General features: G+C 35.6%; 1 protein-coding gene across 5 annotated transcripts in view; it reads right to left on the bottom strand.

Moving 5' to 3' along the window:
• Positions 1 to 26,883, bottom strand: part of ATP13A3 (ATPase 13A3) — a 113,533-nt gene that overhangs the window by 65,565 nt on the left and 21,085 nt on the right. For 4 of the 5 annotated variants that reach the window (XM_012780265.2, XM_012780261.2, XM_012780262.2 and 1 more), the window contains 9 exons: positions 13,143 to 13,240; positions 11,722 to 11,895; positions 10,878 to 11,060; positions 10,589 to 10,659; positions 8,912 to 8,992; positions 7,241 to 7,310; positions 5,134 to 5,268; positions 4,602 to 4,674; positions 1,872 to 2,003 (listed from right to left, as the gene is read on the bottom strand). In XM_012780265.2, coding sequence (XP_012635719.1) covers positions 1,872 to 2,003; positions 4,602 to 4,674; positions 5,134 to 5,268; positions 7,241 to 7,310; positions 8,912 to 8,992; positions 10,589 to 10,659; positions 10,878 to 11,060; positions 11,722 to 11,895; positions 13,143 to 13,193 — 970 coding nt within the window. In that variant the 5' untranslated portion in view covers positions 13,194 to 13,240. The remainder of the gene's footprint in view (positions 1 to 1,871; positions 2,004 to 4,601; positions 4,675 to 5,133; positions 5,269 to 7,240; positions 7,311 to 8,911; positions 8,993 to 10,588; positions 10,660 to 10,877; positions 11,061 to 11,721; positions 11,896 to 13,142; positions 13,241 to 26,883) is intronic. The other variant, XM_012780264.2, reaches the window with a different exon arrangement.

Below are 26,883 nucleotides of genomic sequence, written 5' to 3'. Positions count from 1 at the left end.
AAGTGATTTGTGACTCAAAGGTATCACTAGTTTATGTTATATATTTGGAAATGACTGTGTTGTAGAATTTGAAATAATTTCAAAAAGAGACCAAGTAGCTGCCATAGCCACTGTATGTGTGTTCTCTCATCTCTAATAACTAACGTGGAAAGCATTCTTGTTAATGAAAGCACACAAAACAAGTGAAGGCCTACTTCTAACCCCTCCCCCACTCCGCCCCCCCAAATAAGGAAGAGAAAAGGCATCTGGGCAAGGGAGCGAAGAGATGAACAAGTAATATGGAGGTTCTCTCAAACTATCACAAACAGCCAGATTCTTACTGAAATTTAATCCTCTGTAGTAGTCACTCTTCTTGCTTCAGAGAAGGCAAGTACATAGGAATAAGTAAATGTGTAAGTGTATGTTTTAAGACAAGACACTTAATAGTTTCAAAATATATTATGTAGGAATCATTTTCTAGCCAGATTGACAATAATTTTTTTTAAAAATCACATGACTAAAAAAGATATAAAGCTCTATCTTCAGATTGTGAATTTCCAAAGGGAAGTCATTTTACAATTTTTTTTTTTTTTTGATACAGATCTTGCTCTGTTGCCTGGGCTAGAGTACATTGGCCCAATCATAGCACTGCTGTGACCTCACACTCCTTGCCTCAAGTGATCCTCCTGCCTCTGTGTCCCAAAGTACTGGGAATACAGCTGTGAGCCACTGCACCTGGCCAAAAAGTCATTTTAAAGTTTACTTCTCCTCAGTTCAAGAAAAATACAAAATATTAGGCTGGGCGCAGTGGCTCACACCTGCAATCCTAGCATTCTGGGAGGCCGAGGCAGGAGGATCATTCGAGGTCAGGAGTTCGAAACCAGCCTGAGCAAGAACAAGACCTGGTCTCTACTAAAAATAGAAATTAATTGGCCAACTAAAAATATATATAGAAAAAATTAGCTGGGCATGGTGGCGCATGCTTGTAGTCCCAGCTACTCGGGAGGCTGAGGCAGAAGGATTGCTTGAGCCCAGGAGTTTAAGGTTGCTGTGAGCTAGGCTGATACCACGGTACTCTAGCCCAGGGAAAAAGTGAGACTCTGTCTCAAAAAAAAAAAAGAAAGAAAGAAAGAAAGAAAGAAAAAGAAAAGAAAGAGAGAGAGAGAGAGAGAGAGAGAGAGAGAGAGAGAGAGAGAGAGAGAGAAAGAGAGAAAGAGAGAAAGAAGAGAGAAAGAGAGAAAGAGAGAAAGAGAGAAAGAGAGAAAGAGAGAAAGAGAGAAAGAGAGAAAGAGAGAAAGAGAGAAAGAGAGAAAGAGAGAAAGAGAGAAAGAGAGAAAGAGAGAAAGAGAGAAAGAGAGAAAGAGAGAAAGAGAGAAAGAGAGAAAGAGAGAAAGAGAGAAAGAAAGAAAGAAAGAAAGAAAGAAAGAAAGAAAGAAAGAAAGAAAGAAAGAAAGAAAGAAAGAAAAAGAAAAAATATAAAATATTTATCTCACTTTTTACACATCAAATAGGGAAACACAAATACTGTATGTTGCATTCAGTAGGTAAGAGACTTACCTACTGTAAGTCTGTAGGTAAGAGACTTCTCTGTAGGTAAGAGACTTCTTTTCTCTTTCCCCACTATAAACCATTTTCTCATGTCAAAAGAGTGGCCAGCGGCAGGCCAAGAGATATGACCAACACCAGAATAATACTTTAAGTAGCATGGCTGAGTATATATAATGCAGAATTTGGTCTACTCAGAATTCAAAAATCTTCAAAATCCATCACATTATTACATTCATGAGTAAAGATACAAATGACATAGCTAATTCTGAAAAAGCTTAATCAGTAACTGCTTAATCTTAATATTCTTATAAATAATTTATGTGATATTTACTCATTTAGTTTACCTGTTAACATGCTTTCATTTACAATGCAGGTACCATTAATAAGTACTGCATCACAAGGCATGATTGTCCCATTTAATGGAATGACCATGATATCTCCAGGCACAAGGTCTGTAGAAAAGATCTCTTCTATTTCTGAATTTAAAGAAAGAAAGAAAAATCTGAAAAGAATATTATTTAACTTGGAATAAAACTATAGCAAACAATCTATCCAAAGGTCACCTGATCTCAAGAATAAGTTAATAATATAATGGGGTTAAGTAGGAAAATCCCAATAAATGGAAAGTTTTGACCAATAAGATTACTAGGCAAACAAAGCATGGTGTGTTAGCTACTTTGTGCCCTGATGGGATGCCAAGTGAGCACAGGTAATGACAAGTACCCTCTGACCAAGCAAGTCAATAACTTGAACACTCATGACAACTGTCAATGGTCAATTTTAGCTATTAGGAGTCTCAGAAAATAGACACAATTGAGTCCACACGGGAGGTTCCCCTGAAACAGGTAAAATAAACTCAGATTTCTAACAGTCCCACAGAAACAACAAGAAGCACTGAAAAATTTAACATTCTTTCGGCAGCATTTTTTATAGTATTCTTTTTCTCACTGTCACTGTCTCATTATCTTCTCAATATTCCTAAGTTAGTTTTTTTGTTGTTGTTTTTTTTGAGACAGAGTCTCACTTGTTGACCAGGCTAGAGTGAGTGCCGTGGCATCAGCCTAGCTCACAGCAACCTCAAACTCCTGGGCTCAAGCAATCCTGCTGCCTCAGCCTCCCGAGTAGCTGGGACTACAGGCATGAGCCACCATGCCCGGCTAATTTTATATATATATTAGTTGGCCAATTAATTTTTTTCTATTTATAGTAGAGACGGGATCTCGCTCTTGCTCAGGCTGGTTTTGAACTCCTGACCTCGAGCAATCCGCCCGCCTCAGCCTCCCAGGGTGCTAGGATTACAGGCGTGAGCCACCTGGCCCGGCTCATAAGTTAGTTTTTTTAAATGATTTTAAATATGACTAAATTTATTAAATAAATTAAACATTATAATATTTTATCTAGTTCATTATTTCTCTGTAAATTTAAGTTAGCTAAACACTTTTTGAAAAGATCTTGCCAGGGATAAAAGGTTTTCTTTAGGATCACCTTATATTTAGGCATTCTCTCTCTTTTCCTCTCATTCTCCCTTCCTCTCTCACCCCCCACACCCATCTCAGGTTAACACTGTGCTCAGAAGACAGTCACACTAGTTTATAAATGCAGAGGGGTGAGGAGAAAGCAATTGTTTTGTTATGTTTGCCTGTAAGACAAATACTCTTCTATTTCCTTTCTAAAAAAAAGAAAGTCATTTACTAAATTATGAGCAAATAACTTTTATAGACTATTTAGTACATAGTAGGTATATTAATCTTCATTCTTTTAAATAAGGCCCCTATTTTAAAACTTCACTTTCCTTAAAGCTTTAATGCCACTTGAAATTCTATTCCTTTTAGGTGTACCAGAAAACAAAATATCAATGATACGTAAGACTATACAAAGGGGGTAAGGAAGATACAAGTTGAAAGGTATGTCTGTTCTAGCAACCCAAATAACTTCAGCCACAGCAGAGCACGAAAAGGAGAAATACAACAAACCACATATCTCCAAGACAGCAGCTAGGGGAGGAAGATCTTCCCAGCTAAAGTAGCAGGTGGCCAGGAAACACAGGGAAGGAAGAAATCCCTTGCGTGTAGTCTACTGAGTTAAGAGAATGTAGACTGAGTTGGTATTCTGTACAAATGAAAGTGGCTACTGCCTCTCCTTTACCTCTTCAACAACTCACCAGACAAACTTACATAACTAAAACATTATCCTTCCTACAATCTTCCTCCTCTTCCAGGTTTCCCTATTTAATTAAATAGCACCAACATCCATCCACCCAGCCTGATACCTCTCCATAATCTAATATCCAATGATTCACCAAATACTGTTCAATACTCACATTTATTATCTTTTAAATGTATTCTCACTTTTCTTCATCTTTACACCCCCTACCTTGATAAAGAGGCCATGCCCTCAGTATTATTCCCCTCTAACGAGTTTGAACATGGAAGCCAAATGATAACACTCCCTTGCTTAAAAAACTCTTCAACGGCTTTCCATTGCCTTTGGATTGAATCCAAATTCCTTAACATTTATTGCTTTAGAAGGCCCACTGTCAATTAATTGCTGCATCCGCCATACTGAATTTCTGTTGGTTCTTACAATGACCACATGATTCCTATTAATAATTTCCAGGCCTTTGGCATTTAAAACCCTCTTCTCCCCACTCTCACCTTCCCCTTACCAACCTCTCACCTACCTTTTATCTGCCTAATACAAATAGTCTCACCACTTAAAAAAACTTCAAAGAAGCTATTCCTGATACCAATAGTAAATGAGCTCTCCCTAATATGTAAGTACCCTGACCTCTCCCTATCACAGCATTTGTCACATTTTATTGTTACTGTTTATCATCTGCCCCTAGAAGGAATCCCCAGAGCCTAGCACAGTGCCTGTCACATAGAAAAGAAAAATACAGTTTTAAATAAGTGAATGAATTTGATACACACTCAGGAATCCAAACATATATTTTTAGTTCTTAAAAAAATAAATGCACTAATATATGTATAATACCTTGGGCTTACTTCACACATTAGTGCTTAGTGGTTATCTTTTTTGGTTTATTGCTTCCAATGGTCACTTCAAGTACTTACCTTCATTTACTCTACAAACTGAAACTCTCACAGTACTGTGAGCTGCCACCATGTCATGCAACATAACATATTGCTGAAAGAGGAAAAAGAAATTAAAAACAAGCCCATAAGAACCCATTCCTCCCTAAGTTAATACAATAAATGCATACTATTCTGCTGCTATAAAATGTCAAAGAGTCAGAGATTATTTGCTGTTTTAGCTCAAGACAAAATAAGGACTTTAATGAGACTGTTTTAATGAAACAGTAGAATCAGCCTTCCAGTATTCCAGTCTGTGAAAAGCAACAATAGATCTCTATGTCCTCTAAGCAGTCAAGTGGTAGTCTGACTCTAAAACATAACTGCCTTCTCCCCAACCTCCAAAAAAACCCAAACAAACAAAAAAGGTAAGGGGAAAAGGTAAGAGTATATATTCATGCAACGAATGCAACTAAATGCAATCATTTACCTTGTATCAAGCTATTATACTCAGCTTACATGTTATTACAAAATACAAATACAGTTGTGAAACCCATAATAAATTTGGACTTACTTTTCTAATAGAATATAGTGAGCTCACAATCGATACTATGGACATAATCACAATGGCTAGAGCATAGTAATAGTATTCATCAGTGCACCACAGTATAACACTGAACAGCTGGAAAATGTAAAATGGGTTGAGAACCTAGAAAACAAGATTTTTAAGTCAAAGTGAATGAGATATAATCATATAGATTCTACACTTTTTCACTGATAAGTAACCAAAACGATACTTATAGGATACATTAGATAGTACCCAAATGGCAACATGTACTATCTTAAAGAGTAGAATAATATGTTAGCATATTCTTTTTAATCACTGAACTACTATAATTTGGCTAAATAATCTTAATTTAAATTATTGGCACCCATTTAGATTCATACCACCCAAATATAGATTCAGCTAGAAAAGACTAAAGTGTATAAATTTAGCTGTTCTGCATTCTGCTTTAATAATAAAGTACATTCATTTCTAACGCACTTTAGGTTAGTAACATGCAAAACATTTAATCAAATTGAATTAATGTTACCTATGATGAACTCAAAACACACATTTACTTATATGTCAAAAGTTCACTGAAGTCCAAAGGTAAGATAAAAGTTAATGGGTTATATGTATTGTTTTGCTTTCTCTAAGAAAACAATTATTAAATCCTGAATGAAAAAGAGATAAGGGACAATGAATTTTGCTTACCCAAATGTCATTACATTTTACCAAGTTCATTAATAACCCCCCATAATGTCTTAAAATTATGGCTTCTGTAATTATCAAAGCACTTTCATATACACAGTCCCATTTTACCTCAAAACCAAATGAGAAGGCCGGGCCTGGTGGCTCACGCCTGTAATCCTAGCTCTCTGGGAGGCCGAGGCGGGTGGATTGCTCGAGGTCGGGAGTTCGAAACCAGCCTGAGCAAGAGCAAGACCCCGTCTCTACTATAAATAGAAAGAAACTAATTGGCCAACTAATATATATAGAAAAAATTAGCCGGGCATGGTGGCGCATGCCTGTAGTCCCAGCTACTTGGGAGGCTGAGACAGAAGGATCGCTTGAGCCCAGGAGTTTGAGGTTGCTATGAGCTAGGCTGATGCCACGGCACTCACTCTAGCCTAGGCAACAAAGCGAGACTCTGTCTTAAAAAAAAAAAAAAACCAAATGAGATAATCAGCCAAAAACCAGAACAAAGACTGGAAAGCCTAACTCCTAGGCAAAGTCACTTACTCCCTCTTCCTTTACATGCCCATAATCCTGTACAGCACTTACAACTGAACAGTCCACTTATTACAATAACTCCTGACACATTTCCTCCCAGACTACAATGTAAGTTTCTCAAGGGGCATCATCATGTCATGTTTAAAATTCTAAACTTATGGGACAATGCCCAATCTCCTATAATGTGCCACAAAATACCATGTGAAAAAGAAAATATGATAAACTGATTCTTATTTATTTTATTTTATTTTTTTTGGAGACAGAGTCTCACTTTGTTGCCCAGGCTAGAATGAGTGCTGTGGCATCAGCCTAGCTCACAGAAACCTCAAACTGCTGGGCTCAAGCAATCCTATTGCCTCAGCCTCCCGAGCAGCTGAGACTACAGGCATGCGCCACCATGCCCAGCTAATTTTTTGTATATATATATTAGTTGGCCAATTGATTTCTTTCTATTTATAGTAGATACGGGGTCTCGCTCTTGCTCAGGCTGGTTTCAAACTCCTGACCTCGAGCAATCCGCCCGCCTTGGCCTCCCAGAGAGCTAGGATTACAGGCGTGAGCCACCGCGCCTGGCCAATGAACTGATTTGTAAAAAAGGGGAAAAAAAGACAGGTGTATATGTCTGTAAGATAAGGAAAGACTTAAATATGTAATTTCTTGAGAGTAAAAAAAAAGTCAACATGGGGGGAGGGGAAAAAAAGAGTCAACATTTAATAAAAGCAAAATTAGACAAAATATTTTTAAATCCATGCCCCGAATTCTTTCTCCACTTTTACCTTTCAAGTGAAGTAATAAGAAAAGTTAGGAAACAGAAAACAAATAATATATTGTTATTTAATAATAACTCTTTCCAAACTGACAAATCTATTGATCACAACTGTTGAGTTATATACAATAGTCTTACCTCTTTGATTAGGAGTTTAAAAACAGAAGGCACTTTCACAGTAATTTCATTTACTCCATAAAGCAATTTCCTATAATAGGAAAATATAGTAATAGTATTACATTATATTATCTAATTATAATTTAGTAAAGGCACTGCATTAAAGCTCAAACCACAGATTACTCTTAAATTCATGTTTCTAAATACTTGTCTTCAACAATTCAAAATCTCTTCCTACAGTATTTATTTTTTTTTTTTTTAGAGATGGGGTCTCACTCTTGTTCAGGCTGGCCTGGAACTCCTGAGCTCAAACAATCCACCCGCCTCGGCCTCCCAGAGTGCTAGGATTACAGGCATGAGCCACCGCGCCCAGCCTAACCTACAATATTTAAATCAAGAAGTCAATACTAGATAACTACAGTTAGCATTTTATTTCATTTTGTCTGACATCTTTATATGTGGCAACTATCTTTCCCATTAGTCTATAAAACCATGTCAGCAAAAAGTTCTCTTCTCCAACCTTGAAAACAATTTAATAATTTTGAACTAGAATTCATTTTTGTAAGAAACCAAATATGAGAGATATTTTTCTAATAAGAATATTGTACTGAGAGTGTTCATTGTAAAACACTATACATTAGACTTTCAGAAAAAATGCTTTTGGCTAGGCACCGTAGCTCACTCCTGTAATCCTAGCACTCTAGGAGGCTAAGGTGAGAGGACTGCTCGAGCTCAGGAGTTTGAGACCACCCTGAGCAAGAGCAAGACCCCATCTCTACTATAAATAAATAAAAAAATATCAGTGGGGCGTGGTGGTGTATACCAGTAGTCTCAGCTACTCAGGAGACTGAGGCAAAAGGATCACTTAAGCCCAAGAGTTGGAGGTTGCAATGAGCTATGATAATGCCACTGCACTCTACCAGGGCAACAGAGCAAGACCTTGTCTCAAAAAAAAAAGAAAAAAAATGCCTTTAAAACCTTGTTTAAATCCTTCTATTCAATTCCTTTTCATAGTAATTTCTATATGATATAGTAATTCTTGCCTTTTATGAAGTATAAGTCTGAATGAGTGATTTTTTGGTGCGTTCCAACCATTTGAAAGAACATGCTACAAAAGTACAAGAAAATGTCTAATTTAACTTGAAAATGGCATTTATCTTTAAAATATGCAATACAGTGGTATATTTTTATGCTTTAACAAAGGATAACAGTTAAAAAGATTATGTCTCCCAATTTACAAATTTTTATTGTTGTAAATTTGAGCTCATGCTTACAATTCCAAAAAGGTATTTCAGAAAATCTAAGATGCTATCAATTGTAAGACATTCCATTACTTTCTGTATGACCAAGAAAGATAAACATGCTATCAAGTAAAAGATAACACCCCACCAACTGTAGGACACGTGCCAATTTCAGAAATGTTAAAATGTGAGAAAATGTGCACCTTAGAATTGATGAAATATGGTATAATTTCAGGGGTATCGACTTCAAAATATTAGCCTTAACACTTATATAGTTCTTAAAACTGAGATAGTCTTACCCAAATAAAATATCAATACATTCTCAACTGCTCTGTCTATAATATTTAAATGCCTATTCATATGTATAAGTATATGGCAATGGGTTGACTGTATATACTAGTGATTTTAGGAATTTTGAAAATAGATCTAACTTTAGTTGGATAAAAATTACCTGTAGGCATGCATCCCCTTTGTCAGTCCTGCACTATGCTTTTCATAAATTGACGTACAAGAAACACCTTCATCCAGTCCCCTAAATAAATCCAAAGTTTTTACTTTAAACAAAGTTTAAAATATCCAAATTTCTTAACGCCTCATTTTTCTAAATGCCTGATTTTAAAAGTGTGACTTCCTTACAAATTTCTTAGAAACTTTTACAAAAATTTAGATATAGTGAATCAGAATTTTAAAGTCTCAAATTAAGATAAACATTATGTCTAAGTCTCAAACACAACAACTTCGCAGTTATCCAATGCATTCATCACATGATCAGATGGTTCTAAATACTCAAGTTATTATCATTATCCTTTACCAAAGGTTTAAGAACCAATAATTAAACTAAAAAAATTTAAGATAAAACATAACTAACTTGAGAATTCCAAACTAAAAATGAACAAGTTTTACTTTTTATCTATCTGTAGTTTCTCCTTTTCAGTTTTTTTATTCAAACTAAGAAATCCTATTCATTTCCTTCTATCTCCAAAAAAGCACCAATCCAAATCCTTCCCTAAGCTAATGCACATTTAGGTCAGAAATATAGAATTTATGAAGCACAGACCATGCCTAAAGTCTGTAATAATTCTAACTGGGATTCAACTAACATGTCTACCTTTTCCAAAAAATGCCTTAATTATGCTTAACTGAGATACCAGTTATAGAAATCTAAAGCAAAGAGAATCTTACACATACTTAATTCAAATCCTTTCCCCCTTTTTTCAGGTAGGAAAGGTAAATGTCATGATTCAGTGCTATCACTAGGATAAGTTTAAATTTTGTAAGTTTCTATGGCTGGTAAAAGCCACACAGCAAATATGTTTGACATTTCTTCCCACTGAGGTAGATGACTTCTCCAGAAGGCAGCAGGTACCAGTGCCAAGTCAAAGAAATTTTAACAAAAAAGCGATTCACTAGCAGTTTTCTTTAAGGCAATGGTTCTTAATCAGGAATTGTCTTTAGAACTAGGCATGTGGAAATGCCCAGATAAATTCCAGAATGTTCCAGTTCTTTAGTGTGTCTGAGAAAAGATCCAGGCATGAATATTTTGAATGTTCATAACATGATTCTTTTTACTGCTACAATTAAGAAATCCTTTGGCAATCTAAAGCAATGATATTTAAGTGTTTATAATAATCATTTTAACAACAGCAATAAAAATAGAATTCTAATTTAGTACTTATATAACTTGAACCCTCCACATAACATAAATTTTAAGGAATTACTACAATTTGTCCTACCCAAAGGTGTGACACATTTCACAATGTCCCATTCTTTATCCACATAGTAAAACTGGGTTTCAATTTGTCTACTACTCCATTCCTCAAGTACACCTGTCAGCAAATTAAAAGCTGATGATTCAGATTTGAGGTGAAACTGAAAAGAATTCAGACTCAGTAATTTTGGCATCATACTGATTCTTTTATGTAAATTTTGCTGCGGTACAAGTTGCACATGGGACTTGCTTTAAAGCGGTTAAGGAGCCTTCAAATAACACCAAGGAGTTGTTGGTTACGTGAATAAAGTTATGAAATAAAAACCTCTTCAATTTTATGTAATATTAAAATGGATTCTTTCTATCTAGAACATTTTCAAGACATTTACAATATAACCCAAACAAAAGAAAGATACTTACTTTAAGAAATCAAAATTGTGAATGGTATCATTCCAGAAATACTTTACACTATGGTGGGTGAAATAACGAATCTGTAGAACATACACAAATGCATCAAAAAGCATATCATTCACTTGTGATTGTAATCTATTACTTCTATTAATACCTAAATTGTTTTATAAGTGTTTTAGATTCATGTAAATTTACTCAAGCAATAATAACTAAAAACAGAAAATTATAAGCTATACATGATAGCATAAAATGAAACAATTTTGGTTTTTAACAAAACTTTGACACTAAATCACTATACCTGTTGCAACTGAGTCTGTGGGTATTTACTCAATTCATGCCTATTCTCTTCAGCTGGATTCTCAATTAAGTGAACTGCATGGCCATTAGAAACCTTATTAGCTGTAGATTTTGGACTCAAAAATGGGTGAGTTTCCAGAGAAAGTAATCGGATTTTTGCGCAAAACCACACTCTGAATTCATCCTTAAAAGAGAGAAAGGGAGAGAGGTAATGAGTCAATTATGTATATTATTTAACAGCATCTATTTTTATTTCCATTCTTTACATAATATTATTTACTCATCTCTAATTAAGAAAGCATCATTTCCTACTCACTAAATATTAACATTAAACTTTTTCATAAAGATGTTTAAATTCAAACACGAAGTGCTTTCCACCGCTCACAATTTTTATGACATATTTCACCAAAAGACACATCAATAACCCACAAAAGTTCATAAGTAATTCTTTAATTTACCCATCTGTATCCTGACACTAGATATTAAAACCTGTTATAAAATGCTTCCAATTAGGATTAAAAAAAAAAAAAAAAAAACCTGAGATGCAGGAGCATCTCTAGCAGTTAGCCTAGTAAATGAGAGATGTTAATTATAGTCCTGAAGGGCCAGTACCTTACACAACTATCTAATCTCTCAGGGAATCAAAAGCTATAAAAGGAAGGGAGTAAATCTGATCATCTTTAAGATTCCTTTAAACTCTAATTACTGTAACAATATTCATTTAAAAGAGAGGTATTTTAGAAATACAAGAATTAGCACTCCACATTATATCCTATACATGTCTACATACAAAGACATTCTTTTACTCCCCAAATAATCAGCTACAAGTAAATATATAGACTTACAGTAGTCCTCAGCAACACCACTTCACAGTCTTTAATTGCAGCTCTAATACAAGTTGCTTTCACCCGCCACTCGGGCATCCAATAGAGAAGGAGGAGGAGAAACCCGCCAGTGCAAATCACTCCTAATGAAACTATGGCAATCTTCCAGCGACTCAAATTATAACCATAAATCTCCTGCATGGACCATGATCACACAATTAATTATCAAATGATATAGCTGATAAATTCCAAAATTCTTTTTTTCCCAAATGGGTACTATCGTCTTGTCAAATGAACTGTAAATATTTTTTTAATCCATAATTTACCTTTAAATTCTGGTTTTGACAAGTTCATTGTCAAAGTTATATTTTATGGGTTTTTTTATATTTAATATTATGCTTAGTAGTTCTTTCCCACTGACATAGTATGTCATATTTATTATATTTTCCTAGAACTTTTAAAATTTCATTTTTATATACCTTTTTCATTCTTCCAAAATTTATTTTGTAATGAGGTAGTGGGTTTTTTTAAAATAAATGTTTCATTTTGGAATAATCTTAGGCTTATAAAAAAGATGCAAAAATATTAGAGTTCCTGTACACTCTCTGTCTAGTCTCCCCTAATGTTAACATCATAGTACAGTTGTCAAAATTAAAAGATTAACACTACTGCATTAGTATTAACTAAATTCAGTCTTAGAATTTCACCAGTTTTTCCACTAATGTCTTACTTCTGTTCCAGGAGATAATCCAGAATATCATACTGCATTTAGATGAGATCGAGATTTTAATTTTTTTTTCCCCAAGTGATTCGCTAATTGTCCCAATACCACTGTGACTTATGAATTTGACCCATTGACCTAAATTACTTCAAATCTTTCAAGTTACTTCCTCCTGGCCCCAACAAAGGTTGCCAAGTTTAAACATGAAAATGCAAGGGGTCTAGTTAAATTTAGATTTCAAGTAAACAACATTAATTTGCTTGCTGTACACAACATTTGGGACATACTTACACTAAAAATTTATTCCTTGATTATCTGACTTTACATTTCACAGGACCTCTTAGATTTTCTCTGACATACCTCTGGCTCCACTCCAACAAAAAATGGAGAAGCTTTTTTATTAAACTGATTTTTAAAATAATTTATAAATCAAATCAGAAATTTTTATTTGGGATTATATTTAAATATTAGCTAACACAATCTCTCAAATCACCTAATGCAAAAACATACTGCTCCCTAAGTTTTTAAGAGTTCACATGTGAAAAAAATTATACTAAAACCAACAAATAAAGATATATGATCCTAATTCAAAAACACAGGCTGAGAACAGAAGCTCATTGAGTTAGATGGTGTTTTTTAATTGTACTTTTCTACTCCCTAGAATAATAAATTGCAGAAATATATTCTTTATATTTCACAGTAAATAATAAAAACTGCTTACCATTTCATCTTCTTGACCCTGGTTGATAGTCTTCCTTTCCTCTTTGTCCATATCTATAGTGGTTTAAAGGTCTTATACCTCAGAACAGTTGAAGATAACTGATGGAAGAAAAGAAACCAATGTTAGTGAATTAATTTTACATCTTAGTAGACTGTACAACTTCATTCTATCAATTGTCTATTATATTATCAAAATGTTCTTTTAAAATGTTTTGATTGGCCGGGCGTAGTGGCTCATATCTGAATCCTAGCACTCTGAGAGGCCGAGGCAGGAGGATCATTCAAGGCCAGGAGTTCGAAACCAGCCTGAGCAACAGTGAGACCCTGTCTCTACTAAAAATAGAAAAAAATTAATTGGCCAACTAAAAAATATACAGAAAAAATTAGCCAGGCACAGTGGCACATGCCTGTAATCCCAACTACTCAGGAGGCTGCAGCAGAAGGATCGCTTGAGCCCAGGAGTTTGAGGTTACTGTGAGCTAGGCTGATGCCACAGCACTCTAGCCCAGGCAACAGAGTGAGACTGTCTCAAAATTAAAATTAATAAAATAAAATAAAATAAAATGTTTTGATTGAATTTGAATTCTTCTAATGCGATAATGAACACTTGCTGATGAGAGGTATCTTGTGATACATGTATCAAATTTTAATTGACATTTAAGTAGTCACTAAAGTTGCTAATGACATTTTCAATAGTATGCCAATTACTGAACCCATATTATCACCATAAACCTGGTATATTTCATTAATTTATACTAGTAACAGCACTGACACAGAACAATTTAAATTCTGAGAGAAAGTACAAACATCTTCCTTTTTCATTCCCCAGATTCAGGGCAATAGCGTAGTTTAACTATCTTAAGCTAAATGTACTTCTCGCAATTCAGATTTACCCACTGAAATATGGTAAAGAGGTACAGCACCAACAGTGAGGCCAACCCCAAAACTACTCAGAGATTATTAAATTAATCATGTCATAAATACTTACTGAGCACCTATTATTTGAATGGCAATCCCTATCCAAGAGTCGATTGCTATGGTAGGTGTACCCCTACTGGAGAGCACACAACTCAGTCCCCCATTCTGATGCCAAGTCTACTAGGCCACCTGCTGATTGCTTCTGAATACCCATGAAGTTTATAGAGAGAGAAAACTCACTGAGCCCACTGGCATTTTTCCTTTTTTTTCTCCTGTATTTCAAATATCAGACACTCAGTTATATTTTACACATTATAGAGATATGTAAAACAATGCCAGTTTTCTCAATAATTTTTTTGAAAAATATTTTCAGAAAAATGTTACTTAACATGTAATAAGATTATGCTTTACTAATATCTAAAATATCAGTTCAAACTCATCACATGGTATCAACAGATATAACACACATAAAGAAAATCTCGGCGACTTCTGGGGCCCCCCTCTCTTGGGGCCCCAGAACCTCGTCCAAAAAAAAAAAGAAAATCTCTTTAGTGTCCACAACAATTTTCAAGAGTGTAAATGGGTTTGAGACCAAAAAGTTTGAGAACCACTGTTTTAGACAAGGCTGATTTCTGCAAGACACAGTGGGAATATTACCTTCCTCGTTTCAGATTCCATACCTCTCTATTCATCTATTCAGTGCACCACAGGCTTGAAACATGGTAGGCACTCAAAAACTTACTGAATACACAACATAAAAAATTTGTGCTAATAGCAATAGTTATCTACTTTTACATGATATGAATTAAGAGCCAAGTAAAAACAAATGCAGAATTTTAAAGCAATCCCACACATGAGACTGTTGAAACATCCTGATGTTATATCATCAACAAAATAACCAATAAAAATACTGTTGTAGAAAAGAAGCCTTAAAGGTATCAGGTCCAACTTCTCTAAAATAAGCCACATTACCATACAAAACCCTTTGAGTAGTTTAGTAACAAGTTCTTCTCCATCTAGGGCAGTGTTACAGTCCCAAAGCCAGAGATATTCCACCACGGTAATTAATGATCCATCAAATCAATACAACTTGAGGTGGCAAGTTGGTAAGCTTGCTGCTGTAGACTATGGAGGAAATAAGTCCAAACTCTTTCCCTATACAAAAGAGTGGCTGTCTTGCCTAAATGTGTAAGATATGGTCTAATCCTGCACAGGCCTACCTTTATAGGGTAAGGAAAAGGCACTCTGCTCTAACACTATTCCTACTAAAGAATACTTACTAGTCTGAGGTTCTTAGCCTTTAGTCTGTAATTCTCCCTTAGGCTCTAGAATGAATTGCAGGAGCATCACTCAAGATTCACTGAGGCCATTTTTTATAACCAATTCTGATCATCATTTCCTATTACTACCACATAAAATATGTTTCCTGGGGGAAGGAATTACTTCTGACTTTTATTGGAGACCTCTGCTTCCAGTCAAGTTGAAATAACAGGGACCATATTTGCCCTACTGCCTAAAACAACAACAAAGCAAAACTATATAATGGTTTTCAAGGAATTGGACATCAGATAACAAAGGAAGCTGATAATTGGGAGATAGGAAGCAAACTAGGTGAGCTCTACAACTGTCCCAGTTTACTAACTGAAAAGACCTTACAGATCACAAAAAAACAGAGGACAGGAAATGCAGAGGGAGTCCAGCAGTTTCCTTGAGCTGGGGAGAGGAACCTGGGAGTCTGCAGAGGCACCAAAGCAACTAGGTTTGCAGGTCAGATCACCACAGGAGAGATTTCTACAGAGGAAGAACACCAAGACAGACAGCATGGTGCCCCTCAAGTCTTCAGCTGTGTAATGATCAGTACTTACCTGTGAGGAAACTGCCAAAGGCCAGGGAAAGAACCTCGCAAAACAATTAATAGGAGAAAACCACCAGGGCTCACATAGCTGGGAATAGTGCCTGTTTCCACCAACCACAGTGGAAAACTCCATTAGTCACAAGGAATAAGGGAGAACATTCAGAAAGTTTTTGCTTCAATAATGGGCTAAAATTAGCCCGAACAAAACCTCTTCTACTCTTAGCTAACAAAGCTTAAGACCTGAAAGAATAAAATTGTTTCCAAGTAACTTAATTGCCTAACAGATAGGACATTTACTACAACACAAAATATCCAGTACCCAGTAAGTCACAATGTCTGACATCCAATTAAAACTTAACTCACGCCTGTAATCCTAGCTCTCCGGGAGGCCAAGGCAGGCAGATTGCTCGAGGTCAGGAGTTCAAGACCAGCCTGAGCAAGAGCGAGACACCCCCCTCCCCGTCTCTACTATAAATAGAAACAAATTAATTGGCCAACTAATATATATAGAAAAAATTAGCCGGGCATGGTGGCGCATGCCTGTAGTCTCAGCTACTTGGGAGGCTGAGGCAGTAGGATTGCTTGAGCCCAGGAGTTTGAGGTTGCTGTGAGCTAGGCTGATGTCACGACACTCACTCTAGCCTGGGCAACAAAGTGAGACTCTATCTCAAAAAAAAAAAAAAACTTTAACAATGAAGCAAAGAAGCAAGAAAATACAATACAACCCATAATGAGAAATCCAATCAATACAAAAGGACCTAGAACAGACATAATAAAATTGGTAGACAAGGACATTAAAATAGCTATTGTAACTGTATTCCATTTATTCAAAAAGAAAGTACTAAGATTAAACATATTAAGCAGACATGAAAGATATAAAAAATAACCCAACTGAACTTAAGAAGTCAAAAAGTACAATGTCTGAGATGAAAAATACAATAGGTAGGATTAAAAGGAGATTAAACATTGCAAAAGAAAATCAATGAACTTCAAGACATAGTAACAGAAACTACCCAGAAGGGAGAGAAAAAGATATGGGGGGAAAAAAAATCCCAGCAGTATCAGTAAGCTATGGGATGTCAAGCACTCTAATATACAGGTAAGGACAGGGGAGGCAGAAACCATAATATGTGATGATATAATGGCCAAAACTCTCCACATTAGAGAAAAACTACAAGCCCACAGATCCAAGAAGTTCAAATAATACTAATCAAAGAAACATAAGAAACTATATCAAGTCATGTAATCAAACTGCTCCAAAAAAAGTGATAAAACAAAATCTTAAAAGTATCCAGAGAAGGCCAGGCATGGTGACTCACACCTGTAATCCTAGCATTCTGGGAGGCTGAGGCAGGAGGATTGCTTAAACCCAGGAGTTTGAGGTTGCTATGAGCTAAGCTGATGCCACAGCACTCTAGCCTGGGCAACAGAGTTAGACTGTCTCAAAAAAAAAAAAAGAATAACATTAGGGTGCTTACCAAAAACAACGAAGGTGAAAAGACCATAAAATTCACCCATTATAAATATATAATTCAATAGTATTATTGGCCAGGCGTGGTGGCTCAGGCCTGTAATCCTAGTACTCTGGGAGGCCGAGGGGGGCAGACTGCTCGAGGTCGGGAGTTCGAAACCAGCCTGAGCAAGAGCGAGACCCTGTCTCTACTATAAATATGAAGAAATTAATTGGCCAACTAATATATATAGAAAAAATTAGCCGGGCATGGTGGCGCGTGCCTATAGTCCCAGCTACTCGGGAGGCTGAGGCAGTAGGATTGCTTGAGCCCAGGAGTTTGAGGTTGCTGTGAGCTAGGCTGATGCCACTGCACTCACTCTAGCCTGGGCAACAAAGTGAGACTTTGTCTCAAAAAAAAAAAAAATAGTATTATTAATAATAAATTTAGAGTTGTGCAACTGTTACTGCAATCCAGTTGCAATGAAAAGACAATGAGGCAACATCTTTGAAGTACTGAGAGGAAGAAACTTGAGAGAATTCCATACCTAGTAAAAATACCTTCCAAAAATGTGAAATAAAGGCTTTTTCAGGCCAGGCGCGGTGGCTCATGCCTGTAATCCTAGCACTCTTGGAGGCTAAGGCAGGAGGATTGTTCAAGGTCAGGAGTTTGAAAACAGCCTGAGCAAGAGGGAGACCCCATCTCTGCTAAACATAGAAAGAAATTAGCCAACTAAAAATATATAGAAAAAATTAGCCAGGCATGGTGGCGCATGCCTGTAGTCCCAGCTACTCAGGAGGCTAAGGCAGGAAGATCACCTAAGCCCAGGAGTTTGAGATTGCTTTTAGCTAGGCTGACACCACGGCACTCTAGCAGGGGCAACAAGAGTGAGAGACTGTCTCAAAAACAAACAAACAAAAAAAAAACCCACTTTTTCAGAAATAAAAGCTGAAAAAAATTCATCAGCAAATATATACAAAAAAAAAAATAAAGTCCTTCAGGCAGGAAAAAAAAATAGCAGATGGAAATATGGATCTCCTGGAAGGAATGAAGAATATCAGAGCTAGTAACTATGTGGGTAAATATACATGACAACAATAGCACAAAGAGCAGGGAGAAATACAAGTAAATAGTTGTGAAGTTCTTATTCAATACACAAAGTGACTGAATATCACTTGAAGGTAGACTAAGATAAAGATGTATACTGTAAACTCTGAAGTAACCATGAAAATCAAAGACTCATTGCTAAAAAGCCAACAAAGGCCATCAAACAGAATTTTTAAAGTACTCAATTGATCTAACAACCAAAACAAAAAAGAAAAAGAGGCCTGCCCAGTAATGCCTGTAATCCTAGCACTCTGGGAGGCCGAGAAGGGAGGACTGCTTGAGCTCAGGAATTTGAGGTTGCTGTGAGTTAGGCTAGCACCAGGGCACTCTAAGCCCAGGCAAGAGAGTGAGACTCAATCTCAAAAAATAAATAAATAAATAAAATAAAATAGAAGAAAAAGGGAAACAAGAAGTAATGAGACAAATAAAACAAATAGCAAGATGGTTGATTTAAACCTAATATCAATAATCATATTAAATATAAGTGGTCTAAAACACAGCAATTAAAAGGCAGCAATTGTGACCGTATTTTTGAAAAGCATAGTCTAATGATACGCTGCACACAGGAAGTGCATTTTATTTATTTTTTTGTTGTTGTTGAGATAAAGTCTCACTTTTGTTTCCACGGCACTCTAGGCGTCAGCTTAGCTCACAGCAACCTGAAACTCCTGGACTCAAGCGATCCTCCTGCCTCAGGCTCCCGAGTAGCTGGGACTACAGGCATGTACCACCATGCCCGGCTAATTTATTTATTTATTTATTCATATATATATATATAGTTGGCCAATTAATTTCTATTTATAGTAGAGTCGGGGTCTCACTCTTGCTCAGGATGGTTTTGAACTCCTGACTTTGAGCAATCCACCCACCTCGGCCTCTCAGAGTGCTAGGACTACAGGAGGGAGCCATCACCCCCAGACAGGAAGTGCATTTTAAATATAAAGACAGAGCAAACTAAAAGCAAAAGGAAGATATTTACATAAACACTATTCAAAATTTAAAAAAATAAATTTTTTTGAGACAGAGTCTCACTCTTGTTGCCCCGGCTAGAGTGCTGTGGCATCAGCCTAGCTCACAGCAACCTCTAACTCCTGGGCTCAAGCAATCCTTCTACCTCCGCCTCCTGAGTAGCTGGGACTACAGGCATGCACCACCATGCCCAGCTGATTTTTTCTATATATTTTTAGTTGGCCAATTAATTTCTTTCTATTTATAGTAGAGACGGGGTCTCTCTCTTGCTCAGGCTGGTTTCAAACTCCTGACCTTGAGCAATCCTCCCGCCTTGGCCTCCTAGAGTGCTAGTATTACAGGTGAGAGCCACCGCGCCCGCCCTAAAATAAAATTGAAGTGACTGTAGTCATTTCACAGTAATAAGGAATCAGCCGGGCGTGGTGGCTCACGCCTGTAATCCTAGCACTTTGGGAGGCCGAGGGGGGCTGATTGCTCAAGGTCAGGAGTTTGAAACCAGCCTGAGCGAGACCCTGTCTCTACCAAAAATAGAAATAAATTAATTGACCAACTAAAAATATATATACAAAAAATTAGCCAGGCATGGTGGCACATGCCTGTAGTCCCAGCTACTCGGGAGGCTGAGGCAGTAGGATCGCTGAGCCCCGGAGACTGAGGTTGCTGTGGGCCAGGCTGACGCCACAGCACTCGCTCTAGCCTGGGCAACAAAATGAGACTCTGTCTCAAAAAAAAAAAAAAAAAAAAAAAAAAAGAATCAAATGATGAAGATCAAAATAACATCCCTAAGCACATATGTACTTAGATCTTCAAAATATATGAAAGCAAAACAGATAAAACTGAAAGGAGAAAAAGAGAAATTCAGATTTATTGCAAATTTGACTTTAATATTCCTCTCCCAATAACTGGTAGACAAGCAGATTACAAAAACAGGACATAGAAGATCTGAACAAGTGAACCTAACTGACATTTATAAAAGACTCCACCTAACTACCGCGGAATACACATTCTTTTAACATGTACACAGAACATTCACCAAAAAAGAACACAATGAGACATAAAAAAATATTCAAGTTATACAAAGAACATTCTGAACACAATGGAATTAAATTAGAAATCAATAACAGAAAGGTTAAGTAGAAAATTCTTAAGCATTAATATTAGGAACCAGAAATACATACTTCTAAAAAGCCCATGGAAAATAAATAAATAAAATAAAAAGACCATGGGTCAAAAAAAGCAAAGAGAAAAATACAAAGTATTCTGAACTGAATAAAAATGAAAACATTGAAATTTGTGGGATGTCACTAAAACAGTATTTAGAAGAAAATATACAGCACTAAACTCCAGTATCCAAGAGAAGAAAGGTCATAACCTTAGTCCTCACCATAAGAAAAGTAGAAAAAGAACAGCAAATTACACCCACACAGTAACCACTAAGGGAAACTGAACAACCACTAAAGAGTTTATAAAGTCCAGAGAAGAAGTCATTGAAATAAAAAACAAAAAAAGAATAGAGAAAAAAGTGAAACTAAAAGCTGGTTCTTTGAAATAAATAAAATGGATAATTTCTAACTATCTTCCTCAAAAAGAGAGAAAGAAAACAAGGAGAGGAAAGATGCAAATTACCAATATCAAGAATAATATCACTACAGGTTCTGCAAGTATCAGAAAGATAATCAAGGAACTTAATAAACAACTTCACACCAATACGCCAACTTTTTTGAAGGTTTTGTTACTTACAAATAAAAAAATTGTAAATTAAAAAACCCATCTTTATTGGCTAGGGAATGGAGATGAGTTTAATAACTGTTAAAACTGAGTTAAAAGCTAAGTGAATGGACACATGAGAGTCCATTATGCTAATCTTTCTCCTTTTTAATACGTAGAAATTGTCCATAATAGAAAGGTTTAAAAAATAAAATAGCTAGGTACACTGGCACACACCTGCAGTCCCAGATACTTAGGAGGCTGAGGTGGGAGGACTGCTTGAGCCCAGCCTGAGCAACATAGCATCTCTAAAAAAGTAAATACATATATATAAATAAAATAAAAGCCAACAATCTGAAGCTCTGAGATAAAAGGAAATTTTCAGAAGACGTTCATTTCTGACACAAAGAACCATAAAGTCTTCAGCACTCTGCCCAAATCCACTAACTCAATCTACTATGAACCAGGCATTATCCATAAACTCTTAATTCACCTAACTTTTGCTACTGGTTTTTGAATCTTACTATTCTTCACCTTTTTCTTGTTTCCACTCCCTAGAAACATAAACTTTTCACCTCTGTAAATCCTAATTTTTATATGTACAATGTATTAGTAGATAAATAAGCATGTTTTATAATTTTAGAAAGGAATTGCCATTACAATTCAGTGTTTCATTAAGCCCATGCACTTATAACTATTTAAAACCTTTTCCCTAAGTATCTCTTGAGTGAGTTCACTTTAGTCCAGCATAACTAACTTTTCATCTCATATTCTACAGTTAAAAAGTGATCACAGCAAAAAACACTCTAATTATTTTTAATGAACTATTAATATTATACAGTTTACTGCCTATAGCAACCTATTTTCACAATTTTCTAAATACAATTCTTGATCATATTATATCATTAGTCTCTTTACAAGTATAATTGCTCTAAAATTTAGTTACTTTTTAAAGTAAAATTCTTAAGTCTTACCAACTTTTACCAAAGTTAAAATGCTAAGATAATTTAAATTAAAAGTTGCTCTATTCCTGCAGTACAGATCCCAAATAAAAAAAATAAAAAAAAAAGAAAAGTTGCTCTAAAAACCACCAATTATTATTCACTTTAAACACATATCTCATAAGAAATTACCAAGAATTCATTTTTCACATAAACTTTTAGCAAACTCCAATAAAACAATTTCAACAGCTCTTACATTTAAAATACATGTATAAAAGTCCTTAAACATTATTTCAGTGACTCCATGAGGATTAAAAAAACCAATAAATATATTTTAAAATATACTGCTCAAGATGAAAACATATATTAAATACTATTCTACCATATATCCATTTACACATTTAAAGCATTAATAGCAAACTTCTAAAATCCATTTAACTTATACAAATATAACTGTGTTGGTTTTCTGGAGCACATGTGGTTTTTAATCAAGTCAATTTCTACAGCACAGAAAACAAATTAAAGACATTTTTCTTACCAATAGCACTATATCATCATTCCTCCCAACTGTTGATATTATTAGCAGGGCTTTCAAAAGCTGGCTCTTAACAAAAATAAAATAAAACTAAGCATAAAAATCCATTCAAATTAGAATGTTATGCCAAATATTTGTTTGGGTTCTGTTTGAACTGCTTTCAAAGTGATTAAGACATTAAAATTTAGGATTTTTTAATTCACCAATTTTAAAGGGATTTACAGAAGATACACCCTTCTGCCATCTGTCACTGGAAGAGCTCCTATAATGTGAATAAATCCTAGCTAGCTAGCTCACTGAAGTCCCAATTCCACAGTGCATGCCTGAGTCTTGATGTTATCTAAATAGTAAGGAGCTTATAGGCTATTGTGCTTAACCAAACCCTTCCTTGAATTTATAATAAACTTGATTTGCTATGCAAGAAAAAAAAAAGCAGCACAGTACAATGTGAAGCTATTGGGAATAAAACTCAGTAAGTTTCATATAATGCTAATTTTTAAATTTTACTTTTTTCACATTATATAATTATCAAGAACAATTAAAATATAATCTTTAGCCTAAGCTAAAAGTTAGATCTCATTTCCTAAAACAAGATGAGTTGGCTTCAATAGGCACAGAAATCTCCAAACCTCTAAGACATCCTTTCTTCAAATCTGAGTTTCTCCTGAGCTGTAACAATACTATAATAGTAAGTATGTACATACCTACTAAGTTTTCTTAAGGATATTCTATGTATGTGCCTAGAACTTAACAAGTAGGTAATTTCACAAGGGGATTTAGAGAACGATCTGTAACTCAAGTAAAACTCCAGGTAAAGCCATTTTGAATACATTTTTTATTTAATTTTTTACTTCAGTCAATATTTGCCATCTTCAGCAATATTGAAGTAAACAACAAAAATTAAAAATGTATTATTCAAAATTCACAAAACTGAGGCCGGGCGAGGTGGCTCAAGCCTGTAATCCTAGCACTATGGGAGGCCGAGGCGGGCGGATTGCTCGAGGTCAGGAGTTCGAAACCAGCCTGAGCAAGAGCGAGACCCCATCTCTACTATCAATAGAAATAAATTAATTGGCCAACTAATATATATAGAAAAAATTAGCCAGGCATGGTGGCTCATGTCTGTAGTCCCAGCTACTCGGGAGGCTGAGGCAGGAGGATCGCCTGACCCCAGGAGTTTGAGGTTGCTGTGAGCTAGGCTGATGCCACGGCACTCACTCTAGCCTGGGCAACAGAGTGAGACTCTGTCTCAAAAAAAAAAAAAAAAAAATTCACAAAACTGAATAAGTAAAAAAGAAATTCAAGTAATTAAATTTTCCAATGGTGTTTTTTTATAAGTATATAACATATATACTTCTGGGGTTTAATTTTTTAAATTAAAGCTGTACTAAGATTTTAGTGACAACTTGTATTATTGAATGAAAAGGACTCACCCCATTTGTTTTTTTTGTTGTTGTTGTTTTTTATTTTAGCGTATTATGGGGGTATAAGTGTTAAGGTTACATATATTGCCCATGCCCCCCTCCCTCCTGGAGTAAGAGCTTCAAGCGTGTCCATCCCCCAAATGTTGTACATCTTACTCGTTGTGGTTGTATATACCCATCCCCTCCTCCCCCTCCCACCCTCCCCAACACCCGATACCCATTTGTTTTATAGTCCCAGATTTTATGAGAATTAAACATACCTACCAATGTTAAACAAAGATTTGATAAACCCCACTTTAAGGACCATACAAACAAATACTTTAAAGATCTATAAATAACACAGCCAGCATTCTGAATATTATTTTATTTTCAAATTTGTAGTATCCACAGCAACTAAGAAGATAATCTTCTGCTTTTTGTAAATGCAGTTCTACTTTTTGCAATTGAAATAAAATATGCCCTAATAAACATAAAATCCTAACTATACTCACTGAATAATCTCAATTTTACATATTACAAATATGCAGTATTTTACACATTTACAAATTTACAAATATGTAAAATTTTTTACAAGTATGTAAAAAAATGAACAAAAACCAGAATCTTCCAAGTCTAATAATCAAATTTTGACAACTCTTTAATGAGGGCAAATCTTAAAACTTCAAATCACTCTTAACAATAAGAATGACATAATATAATTTAATGAATACATGGAAATTTTACAAGGATACCAGCTCAATTTTAACAAAGCTCTACTCAATACCCATTTTATCACTTCCCATCTTGGACTTTCTCTTATAATACATGCTTTTGTTTCTGTGTTTAGGCTTAAGGAAGACCATTGTATCCAATATACACCAAACCAGGACTGTATTTACATTGGTAAAGTGGAGTCTTTGTATAATTAGGCTTTTTTTTTGTATGTTACAACACAATGTAATAGCTATAACAAAATAAGTTATAATTAGGAAGATAACATAATTACCTGTATTAGGAGCAATATGAAAAATGAGTTTAAACTTCACAACACAATTCTTACATGCATACATCTTTATCATTTATATACACTATTCTAAAAAATCAACTTTTATTCAGAGAAACCCCACGTTGTAAGACTGTCATCGTTATACAAAATAGTGGCTTTTTGTCCTATTGTATAGTACTTAGTAAAAAAAAAAAAAAAGGAAGACCTTATTTTTGGACTGACAAAAATGTATTATTCAAAATTTACAAAACTAAATAAGTATGAAAGAAATTACTTCCTCTGCATAATAAAGGAATGTATAAAAATTTATATGCAACATAAAACAGTTCGCATTTTTAAAATGTCTACTTATGTGAATAAGAAATTTTCTAGGCCAGGTGCAGTGGCTCACGCATGTAATCCTAGCACTCTGGGAGGCCGAGGCGGGCGGATTGCTCAAGGTCAGGAGTTTGAAACCAGCCTGAACAAGAGCGAGACCCCGTCTCTGCTATAAATAGAAAGAAATTAATTGGCCAACTAATATATACAGAAAAAAAAATTAGCCGGGCATGGTGGCGCATGCCTGTAGTCCCTGCTACTCGGGAGGCTGAGGCAGGAGGATTGCTTAAGCCCAGGCGTTTGAGGTTGCTGTGAGCTAGGCTGACGCCATGGCATTCACTCTAGCCTGGGCAACAAAGTGAGACTCCATCTCAAAAAAAAAAAAAAAAATGAGAAATTTTCTATTTTAAATATTCAAGCTACTCTAGTCTTTAAACTTTCATAGTTTCCCTTAAATATTTCTCATGTATATGGACTATTCAAAACTCCACATCTGGTCAGATATCGTGGCTAATGCCTGTAATCCTAGCACTCTGGGAGGCTGAAAAGTAGGAGGATCACGTGATCTCAGGAGTTCTTGAGACCAGCCTGCGCAGGAGTGAGACCCAATCTCTACTAAAAAAAAAAATTAGCCAGGCATGGTGGCATGCACCTGTAGCCCCAGCTAGTTGGGAGGCTGAGGCAGGAAGATTGCTTGAGCCCAGACATTTGAGTTGCTGTGAGTGAGGCTGATGGCCATGGCACTCTAACCCAGGGAACAGAGCAAGACTGTCTCAAAAAAAAAAAAAAAACCTTCCACATTAAAGTTTAAGAGTTATAAAAGAGTTATAAGTGTCAGATATATTTCATAATCCTACTATCTATCATGAAAAATACTGCAGCAGGCAATATGAAGTAGTGATAAAATCCACCCTATAGACCGAATACTCAAAACTGGCAGAATCAAAATGGCCTAGAGAGAAAACTGGCACCTACCCCTAAAATAATCAAAAGCCAAATATACCAATGAATTGATGACAATGGCAACCTCTGGGCTGAAATGAGAGTGAGGAAAAGACTTCAATGCTTTTTGAATGTTTCTACCAGAAGGAAGACTGAATAGTTGTTTAACCATATGTATAAACTTTTAATTCTACAATTTGTAGGAGCCTTTAAAAGGCTTCGTGGTACTCTATCAGATATTCCCTTTGCCTGGATCTTACTCTTAAGTGATTTTACCCCAGGCAACAAAAAGTAGTGATTTTCAAGGCTCCTTTAACAAGTATTAAGCTACAGTTAATTATATTTATTTCTGTCCTCTCTACATTTTAGTCCACCTGAGGGAAAGAATTAGCCCATAATATAGCATAAGTAGCAACAAATTCTAAATTATTTCTACTAAACCAATTCATCTAAGTAGTAAGGTGTGTGTATATATGCCAGGATCATTACTATATTAGGGATAGGAAGATATACAATTTCCCCCACCCCCAAAAACAAATGAAAAAAGCACATAGCAAGAGTCAACTTTAATTTGTCCTTAAATGACAATT

This window comes from Microcebus murinus, chromosome 1 (assembly GCF_040939455.1).
Source record: "Microcebus murinus isolate Inina chromosome 1, M.murinus_Inina_mat1.0, whole genome shotgun sequence".
Classification (NCBI taxonomy): Eukaryota; Metazoa; Chordata; class Mammalia; order Primates; family Cheirogaleidae; genus Microcebus; species Microcebus murinus.
The sequence above is the reverse complement of the archived record's forward strand: the minus strand, read 5'-3'. Positions and strand labels throughout refer to the sequence as shown.